Consider the following 17,898-nt stretch of genomic DNA (forward strand, 5'->3'; position numbering starts at 1 on the left):
CTGAAGCCTCTGTCATGTTAGGTGTTAATGCTATTTCAGTTCATCATTAAGTGATTCACAGAGTGTTTTTGAAGCTTGAGTGTTCTGTAGCTTAGTTTTTACCCCTCTGCTGAAGAGCGAGAAGTCATTCATTTTGTGTGAGGTTCAGTGAATAATCAGGAGATTAATTTTTGGTTAAATGGTGGGGGAATGCTTAGCTCTGCAGCTTTTCATTTGTTTTTCTTAGACTTGACATGTATGCCATTGTCCTTTTCATCTACATTAATGTGCATATTTACAGTGCCAAGCAAACACAGCATTTAGGGATACTAAGGCAATCTGTTGCTGATTCACATTTTTCAGATGTGAACTGACACATCAAGTTCTATATGCTTTGTTTGCTGTGATGTAAAACTGCAGAGGAGTGATTTAAAATATCATTCATTTACCTTCCGCTGAAGAGTAAGATCTTTTGTGTATGGGTGGATGTATACATGCATACACACAGTAAGCTCTGCTGTATATCAGTGACTTGGTTGCATGTCATTTTCTTTCATCAAAGGTAAGTGTTTCTGTGAGACAAAGAAATCCTGGCAGTGGGATTTTTCTGTTGTATCATTCGTTTCACTTTTATCAACCACTTGTGCTCCGACTTTAGACATCTCACAACCAGTTTGGAAAAATTAAGTATCTTTAAGGAAACTAAATAGTTTTGTGTGTTTTTCTTTTTTCTTTTTTTTTTCTTTTTTTTACTAAAAGACAGCCATGTTGATAAGCATCTAAGCTTAATATTGTATTGGTGGACAGATGCATGTGATGTAACTAGCTGAACAATTTACTTTTGCAAAGGTTTGAAGTACATGATAACCTGAGGGATTTTGCAGTAATTTACATATTGCATTCGTCGAGTAAATTAAGTAATGGTTATTACTGGTTGTTGTTACTGGTTATTGCACATTGAAATATTGAGTCCATATATTATGTTTTGTTTACATTTTTTCATCTTTTTTTATTCATGAGTACTGGACAAAACAAAACTCTGGCAATTTTCTTTTTAGGGTGACCATATTTTTTTACTTTGGCTTTTTATATACTTTTTTTTTTTTATAACTGTAGTGTTATATACCCACCTTCAGTTTTTTCTTCTATAAGTCATAGTGCATGCTATAGCACTTTGGTTGTCTGTTTTTGTATTACATAACCCCTTTGCAGATGTGTGCCTCTGTAAATGATACAGTAAGAATGTCTTAGTGCAGCTATGAGCTTGATGCAGCTGACTTCCAATAGTGACCACTCATGTGTATATACAACAATATGTTTATACGTTGTATAAGATGTTCTGTTTGAACATAATACTTTGTGAAAGGTTACAAACTTGTATTATAATGTAGAACTGAATGATGTGCTTCATTAAAATAACAATAATAAAGCATATTTTAAAAGCAAAGATACATTTCGTCACTTGATTTTATTGTAAAACTGATGTTTCGAAGCTAGGAGGAAAATGTGATTCTTCATCTTATGCGGAAAGTTTACCAAGTCTCTGCCCACCACTACATTATGAATGCATGATGTTTTACTGACATGGCTGTCTCTCATCACAACTAAATTCACACAAAATGCAATATTTTTAAATATACCTGTGATCCACCCCCAATGCTGTAAGGTGATGTTGAAATAGCTTTTTAAACAAAGCTGCAGGCAGATGTTTGCTTTATTTTTTGCAATACAGCAATTTCGTGTGTTAAATGTAAATTTAATCATCTATTGCTGAAGTGCAAGCAGAATCTTTAACAAGAACTTCAATATTCAAAACATTTCATTTGGCTGTATATTGTTTAAGAGTAAACTTTTTTTTTTTTTTCTTCCCCCCATGGGATTTTCTTATCAACGGGGAAAAATGAACCTTAAGAGTTCTGTTAAGCCCAGACCCATCCAGCCTGGCTATCCAGCTTTATAGATTTGGGGGGAGGGGGGGGTTCCATTTTCTCTGAATCTGGTAATATGTAATGAAATGATTATATTAACCTTACCCAGTGTTAAAGAAGAGGTAATTTGGCTAGCTCTGTAAATTTAAAAAGGAAAAATGCTATGTATTCTTTAAAGTAATATTAAAATATAGATATTAACAAAAGCCTTCACCATGGATGGATACTAATGTGTCACTGCAATCACTCTTTGTTGGATGGAGTTGTCTGTTGAATTAATCCTCTTATTTAAGGTTGGCTAAGCAGGAGTCTTTGGAATCGTGTATTGTCTGACCCGTGGTAATATTCGGACAAAATGTGCACTCATAAACAAAAGGTCAGTTTCTGTCCTCAGCAGTTTTGTTGGTTCTGTTTTATGAACACAATCTACAGTAACTGACCACCAGTTCCATGTACAGATTACTTAGTGAATTAAGTGACATGGAAATGGCGACTGTATTGTACAACCCTGATGCTGAAAATAAAATGACTGATTCTGCGATAAAGTTAAATGAGCAGCAGTTTGAGGTGACTGACAAGCACAGGGTACTTAACCCAGTTCTTTATCGTGTAAGGGTAGAAAATGTGTAAGTCTTTAATCATTCGAAATCACTTGCGCTTGGAGAAGCGGCTGATCCAGGCAAGCGAGGATTCTGTAATCTGCTGGGTGGGCATGTGGCGAATGCCATGCACCGACAGCACCAGTATGTTCCTTATTCAGAGGAGGCTGAAGGGCTGCACCCCCGCAAACTCCATGTTATTGCCACTTTTACAAGGGCTGTCATCAGGCTTTAATCGGATGCCCTTCAAAAGAACACTGGAGAATAAATTCTCTTGTATGATTAAATATGTTCCATTGTTTTGTCTTTCATGCATATAAATGTATGTGATTTCATGCATTCTCTTATCCTGTGCCTTGTTCTGGTTTGCTGCTCTTACCTTTGATAATTGTATTGTTATACATACTCATTTATCATACTTATTGATTTTTAAAGTGGGACTCTAAAATAGGCAAAAACTGATATCAAATTTTATCCTTTTTTGGACCACAGTACTTGGACATCACTGGGAAAATATTTTGCTCACAAAGGTGTTACATTTTTGTTCTTAAAAGCTTTTTTTCAGATGCTTTACAGGAGTAAGGTAGAATACTGGTAAACTTATGATACTTTAGGAAATTAACATGTTAAGTTATATTGAACATTATGCATTGTTTTCTGTGTAAATGTATCATTACAGGTCCTCTTTACATTCTTTTTCCTAAATATTCATTGAAAATAATATGGTTGTACAATGAAATTTTCATGTGTTGTCAAACATTTGCATTTCTGAAATGGTAAAATGAAGAGGTATCAAAGTTCAGCAGTGGTGGGTTGTGTTTCTGTATCTAAACTGTGACATGTTCGTGGGGACTGTCTTCTTAAATGCACCAGTACACTACTCACATTTTTAAGAAGAATTCCAAATTGACCTGCAGCACTACATGTGTGTCGTGCCTACTTGAGGGCGTTTGGCCATAGTGGTTCTAGCGTGGACGTGCCAGACTTGTGTAACGATTATGTTGTTAGATGCTGTCGAGTTGGTGTCGACTCATGGTGACTCTATGGCGAGTTGTCCTGAAAAGTCTGGTCTTCTTCCAACCGGCTAAGACTTGAAAGTGGGGCATCCATGGCTGGGGTGATTGTGTCGATCCACCACATAGCTGGCCTTCCTCTTCTATGTTAACCTTCCACTTTGCCCAGCATGATGTCCTTTTCCATAGACTGTTCTCTCTGCACAATGTGTCAAGTCAGAGAGTTGAAGTCGTGTCGTCCGAGCTTCCGTTGACATCTTTGGTTTGACCTGCAACACCCACTCATTTGTTTTCCGGGCTGTACAGGTTAAACACAGGATTCTTTGCCAGCACCATAGTTCAAAGGTGTTCAAGAGCATGGCTTGAACTAGTCAGACATATGTACAGTCACATCCCTGCACTTGAGAATTTTCTCCAAGCTCGTCATGGCGATTTTGCCCAGAGCAATTGGTCATCGGATTTCCTGGTTGCTTGTCACTACTTTATTGATAATTGATCCGAGTAGACTGAAGTTAGCTACTATCTTTGTTTCTTCTCCAAGTGTGAAGTTTTCCAGTTTGCTAGTTGTGAACGGCTTCATCGTCTTCACATTGAGATGCAAGCCCATTTTCGAGCCATGTTCTTTGATCTTGGTGAGCAGATATCTCAGATAGGCCCTTGCTTTCAGCTAGTATGGTTGCATCATCAGCATAGCGAAGATTGTCTTCTGCTAGTTTTCGTGCCCCATTTCTCTTCATATAGCCCTGCTTCCCTGACTGTCTTTTCTACGTATAAATTGAACAGATACAGAGAGAGTATGCAGCCTTGTCTTATGGGCCTACCAATTTTGAACTATTCAGTTTCCCCTTGTCCCATTCGAGCTGTCGCTTCTTGGGTTACTATCCCTAGAGTTTTCGTGGCAGGATACGGAAGTACATTGCCAGGCCTTTCTTCCGCCCAGTTAATGGTGGTGGTGGTGTCGTTGTCACTGAAATGTGATCCTCTGCCGTCAACACTGACCCACGCTGCTACTGTCCAGTATGAGGTTCACTGCTCTTTGTCTGACTGCTAACCATTGGTCTTCCTGGCAAGGTTGAACCCAAAGGAGTGTTACTCCAGTCAGCATAGTCCTTTGGGTCACAGTGGTGCACAAGCCCAACCACCACGACAAGGTGACAGCTATCATTTGGGGTAACGATTATAAAACTTCAGAAATATTAAAAGCCAAAAAATGAACCACTGAATATTGGATTATGTGTTCAGCATCATAAAGGCAATTTTAAAGCTTAATTATTCCAATAAGATATTTTTCAATTTTTAGTGAAATTGTACTTAAGAAGGACGTTGTGCAAATATAGTACCTTTGGCTTGTAGCCATAGTATTAATTTTAATAAAAAGAGGGGACATTTTCCATCATCTGTGCTGAAACATCTTGTGCCTGCTGTCTGTCGTCTTAGCCAGGTCAGGTCAGAGCAGGCTGAGGGATGCAGAAGAGAGCAGCTTTTGGACCATATGAGATTTGTCATTCTTTTCCTTGTGCCTTCTGTTTTAGTACTGCACAAACTGTTGAGATTGTAGAGAAAAAAACTGCTGCCATGTCACAAAGGTTTTACCTTGGGAAATACAAACAGAGCAGTCAAATAATCCAGATTTGACTAATACAAAATCATTGTAATATTACAGAACTTACAAGCGTTAAGAAGCATCATTACACAACTCGAAGCTAAGCAATAATCATATTTCTCGTCTTAAGATGGCCCCCCTCCAATGTAGTTTTCTATTGTTGGCCTAAAACCTCTTTGTATTAAGGCATCATCCATCTGTGTACCTCTGCTGTACTTTTGGAAATAACCACAGTATTAATCAGAAAAAAACTGTAGTCTAAAGTGTAGTTTATATAGAATATTTTCTTAAAATTGATTATACATTCAAAGAATTTTTCAAATCACTTCGTTCCAAAATGCTTCTCCTCTGATAATCCACTCTTTCATTTGAACTTTTATCATTATTTTATCATCTCAAAAAGGTTGATGTTCTAATCTTAACCCTGAAATTTTACAGAAATTATTCTACACACACACACACACATTCATACACACACAGATTTTTTTTTTTTTTTTTGGAATGCGATTTTTCTCAACGCACATTCAGCATTGCCAAGTGTTTGACACTAACTAAAATCTCTTTTTTGGTTTAACCCATTAGATGCTTGTGTCAAGACTCCAGAGCAGTTAGTCGATGAGCCCATTCTCTCCTTAGAAAACCCACCAACAAAAGAACCCAAACCCAACAAGAGAAGCAGCTCCACTGGACAGCTGGTCTCCAAGGCAGGGGAGGAGTCAGACAGTGACTTTGAATCTGACCCACCCTCACCCAAGAGTAGTGATGAGGATGAGTTAGATGAGGATGAGGGCCTGAACAGTGAGCACGGTGAGTTCAATGATGATACTGAGCCTGAGAACCTTGGCCAAAGGCCACTACTCATGGATTCTGATGAGGAGGCTGAAGAAGATGAAGACAAGCACAGTTCTGATTCTGACTCTGATCAAAGGAAGGGCAAAGCGCTGCCAAAAAATGTGACGGAAGAAAAATCTGTAGCTGTGGCAAAAGGGTCTACCAGGGGTGAACCTGGAGCTAGTCTCATCACACCTCCAGAGTCACCTATTGTCACGGCAAAAGAGCCTACAGAGAAGAACTTTGATGTCTTTGGAGCAGTGCCTTTCTTTGGCTGCGGAGAAGCCAAAGCTGACAAGGAAAGTGGTGACATTTTTGCCAGGGCACCTTTCAGACATGCAAGCCAGGAGCAGGTTATGGATGAGTTTGATGTCTTTACCAAAGCTCCATTCAACAGAAACTTGTCCAGAACGAACAAGAGCATAGATGCTCCTATAGGGCAGACGCCCCCCATTTCCCCTGACAGCGTGGATGTATTTGGCTGCTCTCCGTTTCAGCCGAGTTATTCAGTGCCACATTCTAAGAGCGCAGAGGACATTTTTGGTCAGGTACCTTTTGAGGAGATATCCAGTGCTCAACAGCAAAAGATGAAACAGAGGAGCCTCCAGAAACTCTCATCGAGACAGAGACGCACAAAACAGGAGGCTTCCAGTGGCAATGGCAAGCGTCATCATGGAACCCCCACCGGTAGCAGGAAGACCAATAAGCCCAGTTTCCGCACGCCTGAACGTGTGCGTCGCCATAAGAAAGTAGGCCGAAGGGATTCCCAAAGCAGCAATGAGTTCCTCAGCACCTCTGACTCCAAGGAGAATATCAGTGTATCCATGGATGTGAAAGACAAAGGAGCACCTCTGCCAGCTGAGGAGGTCTTGCTGGACCCCTTTGGTGCTAAACCCTTTCATCCCCAAGATGCTGGCCGGCATTCTCACCATCATCAAAGTCTTGGTGAGAGCAAGGGAGATATGAATTCCACCAATGGGAGACCTCGAACGGGTTCTCAACACGGTGCGTTTGGTGACGCAAATAAAACGGATGATTTTGGCGCAGTACCATTCACAGAACTGGTTGTCCACAGTGGGATGCAGCAGGCCTCCCAGGTGGAGGTGGACCCCTTTGGAGCTGCACCTTTCCCTTCAAAACAGTGAATGTCCTGTCTTCCAGCATACATACAGCTGTGTAGTGCACAACCCACACAGTTCGCAGTGGATCCCCAAGGTTGATAGCTTTACAGTGTGGCAGTAACCTGCGGCAAAAAGAAATGGGGATACCTGGTGATGATATCCTAAAACAACTTACTTTTTGGATGTTAAATTTTAATAAATGGACATTGAGATCTGTGGACAAGGGATTATCTTTTATAGATTCTATCTGCATTACTTTTAGCTTATTTGATGAAAAGCCTTTTATGCTGCATCATTCTGTGTTCTAAAAAAGGAAATTATGAATTTGATTTGACAGTAGTGTGACAACTTTTGCACCATCACTGACTGCTTGAGTTGCTACAAAGCTCAACGTGTATATTGTGGCTTCCTATGTAATCTACCAATAATATTAATTTCACACCGCAAAGCCTTATGGGAGAAGCTCCGCCCTGCTGCACAGTACCTCTGAACCATTACGCAAAGGCTGACATTGCTCCTATATCTCTAATGAATTGTGTGTTAAAGTAGGCCTTTAAAAGTTCACCAACTCAGACTTAATATTTTCTATGTATATTTTTTACATTTAGAGAATCAGATCTTGTATTTAAATTCCTAAATGCATACAGCTGTGGTAAATTTTCTTTATTAGATTTAAAAGGGATCCCAATTCATGTTTTATTCCTTCTGACATGTGACTTGTCACCAGTTATATTCTAGAATGCAGTCCTAACTAAAACTGCAATTGTTTTATTTTTCAGAATGTGTTCAGTGAATACTGACTGGTTTTAAATTTGCTGTGATGGTTCCCCCCCAAACATGAAATCACAGTATTCTTACATACGAAATGTGATAGTTCTACAGCATGGCAGCAAAAACATAATATCCATGCAGTTGAGGATTGTGCTGGATTATGCTGATTTGGAAGGGAAAAAAAAACTCTTGTAGAAGCTCTTGTCACAAAGAGAAATAAGGATGTGGTAAAGATGTATTAGTAATTGTGCAGTTGATGTTAGTATTCTCAATCTGTGTGTGCATGCGCATATATGTGTGTGTATGTGTGTGTGTGTGTATATATATATATATATATATATATATATATATATATATATACACACATACACACACACACATACATACACACACATATATAGGGGAAAGTGATCTTTTTCAAAAATAGAAAGTTGATGAAAGGCCAAAATTGTACAAATAAAGTGCACTTTCCATGTTTAGACTTCCACTTGATTTTCATACTTGAAACAAATAGTTGCCAGTTTAATTTTTAGAGTTCTGGCATTTAAAATGGGATTTATCATTGGCAAAGTATTTTACCCACAGTCAGTGCATTAATCTTAACTAATACAAGAGTGTAATGTTTTTTGGAAAAATGAAAAATCTTTCCATCTTTATTTTACAGTTTAAAAGTTGAATCATTTTTTGTTGTACTGTCTAATAATGCAATAAAGGAGTTGGATTAATTGATGTGTGAGCTCTTGACATTAGAGCATTGACTGTTTGCCATGTACTGTATAAAGTAAGTGCAGATGGAGTTGGACCTTGTTTGTGTGAATCTTGGTGTCATTCTTGCAGATTATACTGTAGACCAGCTTAGTGTAACACAATGTATAAACTGCAACAGTGTAAGAACAGCTTCAGAATAGAGACAAAAGGATAGCCAGCTAAAGAAACAATGACATGAGTGTCTTGTGGTTATGGTAACTATTCACAACGCATGCCTTTAATTGAATTACTATACAAATTACTATAAAATGGCATCTTAGTAAACATCACGTGATTTAATGAGAACACAATGTTCAGTTTTCTTAGGCGTGAACTTAAGCAAAATTCAAAGGCATCCAATGTCACAAAAAAGATCTCATTTTAAAATTTGACAAAACTATTGTACAATTTGAAAAACAGGAATGTACATTAATATTTAAAGTACACAATATAAATACACAGCTGTTTTTAAATCCATCTTAATACTGGCATAACACTGGTTTAATATACATATTGTACACAGAAGGAAAATCTACAATATGCTGTGGACTACATTCATTTAACAGACTGTTTACAAGCCAGTAAATGTGAAATGAACTACTAATAGCATGTTCAAGCATGTCTTCTTGGGTTTTCAAATGAAGTTTTAGTTAAACATGCTATATAGTAAATATACACATCAACTCAGAGGATGAACTCAATTGTATTGGGGGGAAAAAACATTTAACTGCCTCCTTGACTCTTGCTGTGACAAAATATATTTTTTTTAAAAACAATACAGCACTCATCTCGCACACAAATCCCAAAAGGAAAGGTAAAAGACAATTTGTACAGTGGAAATGTAAAATATAATGTGCATTCATTAAATAGACAAACTGCAAAGTATGAATTTTATACATACAAATCAACCTACAGGTATGTACATTTGTACACACATAATAGTTAAAATGCTACATACTCAGTGTCAGTGTTTGTTAGAGGTATGAACTTGTGTCTACTGCACATAATGCAAAAAGTATCACAATGACTCAATCAGTTATAAATTAGCACTTTTTGATAACTGACCATGAAAAACACAAAAGCTATTTATTCACGCAACCTCTCCTGAAGTTTTTAAATATATAATCCAATCTGTATGCTACACTTAAGTCTAAACTTTTTTTGTGCTTTGTCCCTTAAAAGAGCACAAAAATAGTATGCAGCCATTCACCACTTTGTAGACCCCCAGGACAAGGTCATTCAGTTCAACATTCCAGATTTGCACCATTCATCCTGCTACGATGATTCCGTCTCTGGTCACCTGCATTTTCATCACACAAACGTACCAAATCTGGAGTGAAACTAGTCCTGCGTTGAATAACCACACAAGCTGCAACGTATATATGCTGAGGGCAAGATGATACACTGGGATGAGTTCCTGCTCATATGAAACACTGCATTGTGTTCATATCCTTATTTTAATTGATTTTGGGGCACTATTTGTTTGTACTGGTGTATTCGTGGGCCTAAAGGATGTAAAAAAGCTTAACACTGCAACCTGACAAAGGCAAAGTAAAGAATAATAATTAAATGTAAATTTTGAAGTGTTGCATCACACTGGTTGTGGAAAGAGAAGCAAAGCTACCATGCAAAGTGCCGCAGAACCTGCTTGCCTACTTATTTTCTAACATACCTATTTTCAATCATACCCAAAGAATTAGGCCTAACTTACCAAAATATATATTAAGGTAGTCCAGTTAAATGTGAGCACTAAGGCACTTACAGTAAATTAGCTGTTCGGCACAAATTTAGCAGGCATACAGCTGTAGGTTTGCATTACCTGTTGCACCTATTTTTACTGCAGCTTTCCATTTATATTTGAAACCGGACAGTAGTGTAAGATTGACAAAGCAGCACTGAACTAATACAAATAGTGTAACAAAAAAATATGATATGAGAAACACATCAGAAGGCTTTGGGGCTATGAGGGTGGCTTTGAGGTCCAGAGACAGTGGAGTTCTACGCTTGAAGCATGTAATTGGGGCAAGGCTCGCTGTGCCGGTAATGCATGATGTAAATAGCGGACTGGTGCCACCAGTAGAACATCAGCACCACGAGGATGTGCCATACCTGATGGCTGGCCCCCAGGTAATTCAGCTGCCCTGAGAACACCAAAAACACAATTGCAAAGTTCATTTAAAAACATTCTCTTCATCTAAAAACCAAATTGTACTGTGCAGCAGAAAAACAGTATACATTTAATCATTTAGCTGATGCTTTTAACAATGATTACAATCTTACAATTACTTACCCTAAGATTGCTCCAGTAAAATTACCCAGCTGTGTAAATAACTTGCTCAAGGGTACTACAGCTGGAGGGAGGGATCAAACCTGCAACCTTTCGATCCAAAGGCAGTAACTCTAACCACTAAGCTACCAGCTGTCCCCTACACACACGCTCACACAGGCTGAAGTCACTCATCCCACACGGGGTCGCGGTGAACCACAGTCTAATCCGGCAACACAGGGCGTAAGGCTGGAGGCACCCAGCAGGACTCGAACCCGAGACCCACCAGACAGTGGGACCCAGTCAAACCCACTGCGCCACCGCGCCCCCCGCTATCCTCTACAGTATATGTGAAATAAATGCATAAAAGTTTTTAGATAAAACAATGAAATAATAATGAAAAGTGCTTTAAAAAGACAGAAAAACCTATGTTAAATCACTCAACAGAGAAAATCACTCTTACATTTATTTGGCAGACGCTTTTCTCCAAAGTGACTTCCAACAAACTCTATGTAGTGTTTTCAGCCCACACACCTTATTCACCAAGGTGACTTACACTGCTAGATACACTACTTACACTGGGTCACTCATCCATACATCAGTGGAGCACACTCTCTCTCTGTCACTCACACACTCTGAAACCTGAACAGCTTGTCTTTGGAGTGTGGGAGGAAACCAGAGCAGACACAGGGAGAACATACAAACTTCACACAAACTGAGTGGGGATCAAACCCACATCCTCTAACACCACCCAGGCGCTGTGAGACAACAGCTCTACTCGCTGCGCCACCGTGCCGCTCTATTGTTAGTGCCATGAAACCGTCATTAAAACATTACAGATAATCCTTGAATGCTGTCTTGAAAAACAAAAGCTTACCTGGAAAGTAGCGCTCTGGAACTTTAGAGATATAGAAAAGGAAGGCAAGGGCAGCTATGAAGTACATCACCAAAACACGGGGAAAAAATGCCTGTCAAAGAAGTAAGAACATGTGAGAATCTAGAATATCCAATAAGCAGAACACACTGAACAATTCAAATGGATCGCTGAATAAGGACTATCTTATCAATTCCATATGTACAGTGCATTTTACACAGGGGTAGCAGGTGGTGTAGTAGTGACAGCCAGCACTTTGTGCTGAAAGGACTCGGGTTCAAATACCCATTCCTGCTGTTTCACACTTGAAAAAGTACTTAACCTAAATTGACACAGTGTAAAAAAAAAAAAAAAAAAAAAAAAATTACCCAGCTTTATGGCTTTACCATCATTGCCCAAAAAATGACCCAGCTGTATGGCTTTACCATCATAGGGAGCAGCTTAACACCCACTCAGTGGATCACAGCTATATGTGTCCCCTGGCGAGGCAGAGGGGGGGGGACAGCGTCGTGACTGTGGGCGAACCATTTCTCACCTGAACCATGGCGGTACTAAATCCCCCGTTGAGCCAAACCCAGTGGATGGTGGGAACGAGGCCGTAGGCAGCCAAGGAGCAGAAGATGGCTGAGCGCAGCCGGTGCCACTGCTGGGTGAGGAACTGCGGATGAATCTGAGCAAAGAAGACCGCCAGGATCATGGCCAGCACAGTGACCAGGTACACCTGCCGCCAGTACTGAGGGCAACAGAGAGGGAGACGCCACTTAGGACATGAACAGTTTCACTATGAGGGAGAATATTTTATCATATATCTTCTATTACCTTGTCTAGTGTTTGTCTGTTGTTTTACAGTCTGAGGGTCCAGGGTTTGAATGATCTCTTGCTCAAATACCCTTGATTAATGTATACTTATCCCTCATAATAATGGAGTCCCAGACAGAGAAAAACTGTTACAATGGCTTATGAAAGACGTATACTTTTTTCATACAAAGGGTTCTTTTTCAAAAATGCTTTTGCTCCATTTTTATTTTGGCATTTTTAATTACTTTTAGGTGACCTATTATTTTCAAAAACAAATTCTTTTTTCCCCCAGAACAAACAGTAGTAATTCAATACCCTCAGCACAGGAATCTGCCCAACAGAGTGACTTCATAGAATAAATTTGCCACATTACATGAAGAATGGGTGAACTCACCCTGAATAAAGGAGGCAGATAAAGGCAGAAAAATATTACTGTGTATTGTAATGATATTTACACCTGATGCACTATACTTGACCTTTGTATTGACAATATAGAGTACTATCTGTGTTTTATGTAGCACCAGGGTCCTGGAGGAATGTTGTTTCGTTTCACTCTGTACTGTAGCAGCTGCAAGTGGCTGAAGTGACAATAAAGCCTCTCTTGTCTTGTATCTCATTATCAAGTCTTTAAACTTTTATTACCTATACAACATTACAGCTTCGCAGATTTTAGGGAAAGAGAATTTCTAACACTGTTTAGAAAGTATTTTGAAATAAGGATACGTTCTTCGATGAAAAGACCGGGTACATGGAAATTATAATAATTATAATAATAATAATAATAATAATAATAATGAATGTAATGAAAGTAACCATGCAGTTTGGAACACGTTTAATAAAATAAGAAAAAAAAAAAAAAGAAAAAGAAAAAAAACCCCTAGGAATTTGGACGATTTGTCTCGTCTCCCAAATGCAATGTTAGAACTTTTGGCAGGAGGACCAGGGATAGCTCATCTACTTGTGAATGTCATATGGCGGGGAACAGGAGTGTCGGAATGGACTATGAACATGGCCATCTGGTTTTACTGGATCTTAGCAGATTCTGGGGCACAATAACGAAACATTTCCAATATGCGGGGGACTGTGGGGAACCAAGCAGCCAAACACAGTGCTGCTTCAAACATGGTGAGGACAAAAGACTATGGCTCCTTTATGCTTTCCAAACTCTGAGGGTGGTAATGATATTCAGTTTATCTAGTCTTTAAGCTTAAGAAATTTTTTTCCACTTAATGTTTGTTCCCTTCGGTGATGCAGACAACAGCCCAAACCCAAGTGAACTTTTGCGTTTTTATACTGTAGATAAACACGATAAAGCACAGCAGAGCATCAACCGTGGGGCCTGTAAGACAGGAGACTATGAGAGCTCACTAGTTACTAATTCTTTAAACTGGCAGAACACGCAGAATCTAGCCCAGCACTTTGACTGCTCCCTGTGCAACTAGCAACATCTCAGCATTGTTTGTCTAGCTCCATATTTTGCATAACAGCCCTAGCAGCACTGATCTAACACTGACTCAACTGTTTTTACCTTTTCTTCAGTGTTTGAAGACATTAAATTCTTAATAAAATATTTATTTCTCATTACAGGTGGTCCCCGATTTACGATGGGGTTATGTTCTGCAAAACCAATCGTAAGTCGAAAATATCGTAAATTGAAAATGCATTAAATACACCTAATACACAACTCTGCGTGACAGGCTGGGATATGCGAATCACTGCTGCTGCCCAGCACCACGAGAGAGTATAACACCGCACATCGCTTGCCTGGGGGGGGGGGGGGGGGAATCAAAATTCTCACCATCATAAAGTCGAAAAATCCTAAGTCAAACCATCGTAAATCGGGAACCACCTGTATATATCAACAAAATTTTCAGACTGTTCAGAATGAAATTAAAATGAACAAAAAGGAATGAACTCATGTCTCTCACTTTTTTCTGCTGCACAGGTAACATATGCCCAAAACTGGAACAGACGCACCATCTGCTAGGAGCTCCGCTCAGGGAGCAAACCCTCAACACACATCCTGCTCTCTTTAGTAAATATGACACACTAGTCATGGTTTCCTGAATTCGCTGAAGTCACTTTGTTCCAGAACCACGAACGATAAGTCTTCAGAAACCAAAAGCTGTGAGCCACGAGCTTTTCTACCGTCACTGTATCGTTTTACAAGGCCTGCACAGGATGCATACAAGCAGAATCAGGTTAAAATGTTGGGATTTGTACAAAATACATTAAAAAAAAGTCATTGCACAAAACTTCAGGTGATTAAACCTTCATGTCCTTTAAATCAAACCGCATAAAGCCATATTGTGAAAGACTTTAAACTTACATTGTTACAGTAAAAAGCATAGAAGACTCCCGGAACATAGCAACCGAGGATGCCGGTGGAGATCCCTGCGTAGTCCAGTGCTGCCCAGCGGCGACTGGTTTTCTCTGAGCGATGGCAGCAAAATAGGTGATAGCCCACAGAGCACAGCATGCACACCTAGGTACAAAGCAAAGTATAGAACAGAGCAAACATAATTTATTAAGTCATTTCTTTTCTCAAACTTATACAGTAATTTTACAGGAGAAAATCAGGGTAAGTACTCTAACTATACTGCAGCAACTGCAGGTAGTGCGGCACTGAATTTTCAACCTTCAGTTTACAAGTCCGTAACAGTTTCCTGATACCCCGCATTTCCCACGAAATCTAAGAACAAGAGCTCTGAGCCACTGCAAATACAATATGTATCTTCAGAAATAATGACAAGGGCATTTTATTGACTGATTCAGACCTGAGGTACTGTGAATGGAAACGTTACATAGATATAGCTGATACCTGTGCCATAAAGGAATAAACAAACCATCTGTCTATGCATAAACCATAAATAAAATTTTGTAATGAATATGTGAAACACAGCATAAACCATAAATGTAAAGAATGAATTCAGATTACATTTAAAGCATTATATATAAATCACAGTAATTTTAACTGGAAAGAATGTAGTCGTTTTCAGTGGCAGCAGATAAAGTAGGGGTTACGCTTCATCTTATAATCAAATAATTTGTATCCCAGTTTCAAGTACAGTACCCTTGATCGAGGTACTTACCGTGAACTGGCAGAGTGAAAATTAGTAAAATGTATGGTGAGTGAGTGAGTGATTTTAACTAGTTTAGCACACACATGTAACATTGTCTGCTGCTTTGGGAAAAAAGGCATCCACTGCATAAATTTATGTAAAGGTATATGCTGATTGTTACAGTGCAAAAATACGGGAATTCTACCTCTCTTACACAAAAGGTACAAACCACCCATATGGTGCTTATAAATTATTTAATCACTCTCTCATTGAGGGTGATGCCTAGACATGAAACAGACAACTAAGGACAGGGTTTCCCCTTCCTATGAAGGATAAAAATTGTTTCATTATTATTTCATTTCATTGACTGCTGTTTGTTGACAGATTCCACAGAAGCAAAAGTGACACACCTGAAAGCAAAAGAGCCCTATAGAGTAGATGACATAGTCCTCTCTGGAAGCCCCTGCAGCTGGCAGCACCGCAGTCATGTCATACACTTCCAGTGAGAAGAACAAGAAGAAGCCAAGAAGGTGGCTCCAGATGTTTACTGTTTCATTGGACAGGACGAAGATGCTAGGAGAGAACATGACAAGACTCACACTGTCTCCTAAATTTACACACGCGCGCACACACACTGTACGAAACTGCTTGCCCCGAGCGGGATAACGGCGAACCGCAGCCTAACCGGGCAACATAGGGCGCAGGGGTGGAAGGGGAGGGGACACACCCAGGAGGGGATGCCAGTCCATCACAAGGCACCCTAAGCGGGACTCGAACCCCAGACCCACCAGAGAGCGGGACCCGGTCAAACCCACTGCGCCACTGTGCCCCTGCTAAATTCCCATTTAATTTTAATCACTCAGTAGACGCTTTTCTCCAAAGCGACATACATCTCACAGAAATAAATAAGAGCCACGTTTACTTTCACGATGGAAACATTTTAACGATGACCATTAACAGCATTTTCTTTTAACACCCACCTTTTTATACATAACCTAGATGGCAAGTAGGCCCTATACCCATCAGTTATGTAGGGATTCTCTTTCAGAAAACCAGGAATCTGGTCATACGTGTACAAGCGAATACCTCTGGGAACAAGGACTGGCCAATACTGGTAACTTCCCAACTCTATATAATGAGCACTTTTTAACACCTTCTGAGGCATGGTGAAGTCATCTGGTCTCACAATGGGCCGGGGGGGGGGGGGAGGCTGTCGGAAAAACAACACAGTGTGCATATTAATGTTTTCTGTCACTTTCTTTGCTTTTCACTTTCCGTAACTGGACATCATCATCAGCATCGATCTAGCATAACTCATTCTCTGTGAGACTCTGTGATATTAACAGAAACACCGCCTGGACTCAAGAAACTCAGGAATTACAAGCAAAACCTCAAAAAGGAGGAACCAACTATATAGAGACATAAGATAAGTAAGGCTAAATATACACCTCTGCATTGCAACCAGGCTGGTATCCAGCTACCCCACATATACAGCTCTCTCTCTCTCTATATATATTACATATATATATATATATATATATAGCAATAGGGACTGAGGCAGAAATAGACGTAGATAACCACGTACATATTAAATATTTGCACAATATATGTTCATGAATGTTGTCACTAAAATGGCAACGTGTTTAAGCAGCTGACTCTGGGTTCAATTAAAAAGCAATTATCTTACCTTCCAGTGACCATATGCAGACTAGCCAAATTTGCATTGGTTAAAACACATTTTAATATCTTATTGCAATACGGATAAACACTCTACTGCGCCCCGTGCCTCCGCACTGTGACAGCGGTAAACACGTGACTACGCGAGACGGCGACGCACGGGGACGAAGGTCCCTCCTGGGTGTGTCCGCCAAGATGCCTGCTCAGAAAAATACCCGTAAACCGGCCGCTGAAGTTGCTTTAGCGGGCAGAGTTTGTTATTTCTGCGGGTAGTGCTTAGAGTGAGCGCGTTTCAGGTACACGCACCCAGTCCAATTTAATTAAGTTTCTTAAAGCCAAAGAAAAAATAGAGAAACCATAGTTGAGGTTTGTGGTGTAACAAATTTTCACAGATATTGGGGGGACCGTGTTGGTTCAGTACTCATTGGAGTTACTCAAAAGATAGAGGGGACACGTGGACACACATCAGGCTTGAACAAACATCTGGGGAATCTGACCATGACGACTGTGGTCCAGTGTACAGCTTCCTTCTTCTCAATGTAAAATAAATATACAGGTAGTATTTTCTGAAGATGTGAACAAGTTCCTTAAATGATGAATCAGAATTGATTCATTGGTCCATGTATTAA

At 39.7% G+C, this 17,898-nt stretch overlaps 2 protein-coding genes across 7 annotated transcripts in view; one reads left to right on the plus strand and one right to left on the minus strand.

Moving 5' to 3' along the window:
- The window catches only part of bmp2k (BMP2 inducible kinase), a 39,727-nt gene extending 31,542 nt beyond the window's left edge, over nucleotides 1-8,185 (plus strand). For both annotated transcript variants that reach the window (XM_018759271.2, XM_018759272.2), the window contains one exon: nucleotides 5,705-8,185. In XM_018759271.2, coding sequence (XP_018614787.1) covers nucleotides 5,705-7,098 — 1,394 coding nt within the window. In that variant the 3' untranslated portion in view covers nucleotides 7,099-8,185. The remainder of the gene's footprint in view (nucleotides 1-5,704) is intronic.
- An 877-nt stretch (nucleotides 8,186-9,062) lies between these two features.
- Nucleotides 9,063-16,791, minus strand: paqr3a (progestin and adipoQ receptor family member IIIa). Of its 5 annotated transcripts, none has more exons than XM_029259424.1 (6): nucleotides 16,573-16,790; nucleotides 16,003-16,165; nucleotides 14,860-15,015; nucleotides 12,268-12,465; nucleotides 11,736-11,826; nucleotides 9,063-10,733 (listed from the first exon to the last, which is right to left on the minus strand). In XM_029259424.1, the coding sequence occupies exons 1-6, from the start codon at nucleotides 16,755-16,757 to the stop codon at nucleotides 10,591-10,593; spliced, it is 936 nt and encodes a 311-aa protein (XP_029115257.1). In that variant the 5' UTR covers nucleotides 16,758-16,790; the 3' UTR covers nucleotides 9,063-10,590. The 5 variants fall into 5 exon arrangements, with proteins under 5 accessions (XP_029115257.1, XP_029115258.1, XP_018614791.1 ...); XM_029259425.1 differs by having other exon boundaries at nucleotides 9,064-10,733; nucleotides 16,746-16,772; XM_018759275.1 differs by having other exon boundaries at nucleotides 9,064-10,733; nucleotides 16,679-16,725.
- Nucleotides 16,792-17,898: the final 1,107 nt, after the last annotated feature.

This window comes from Scleropages formosus, chromosome 17, assembly GCF_900964775.1.
Source record: "Scleropages formosus chromosome 17, fSclFor1.1, whole genome shotgun sequence".
NCBI classification, from domain to species: domain Eukaryota; kingdom Metazoa; phylum Chordata; class Actinopteri; order Osteoglossiformes; family Osteoglossidae; genus Scleropages; species Scleropages formosus.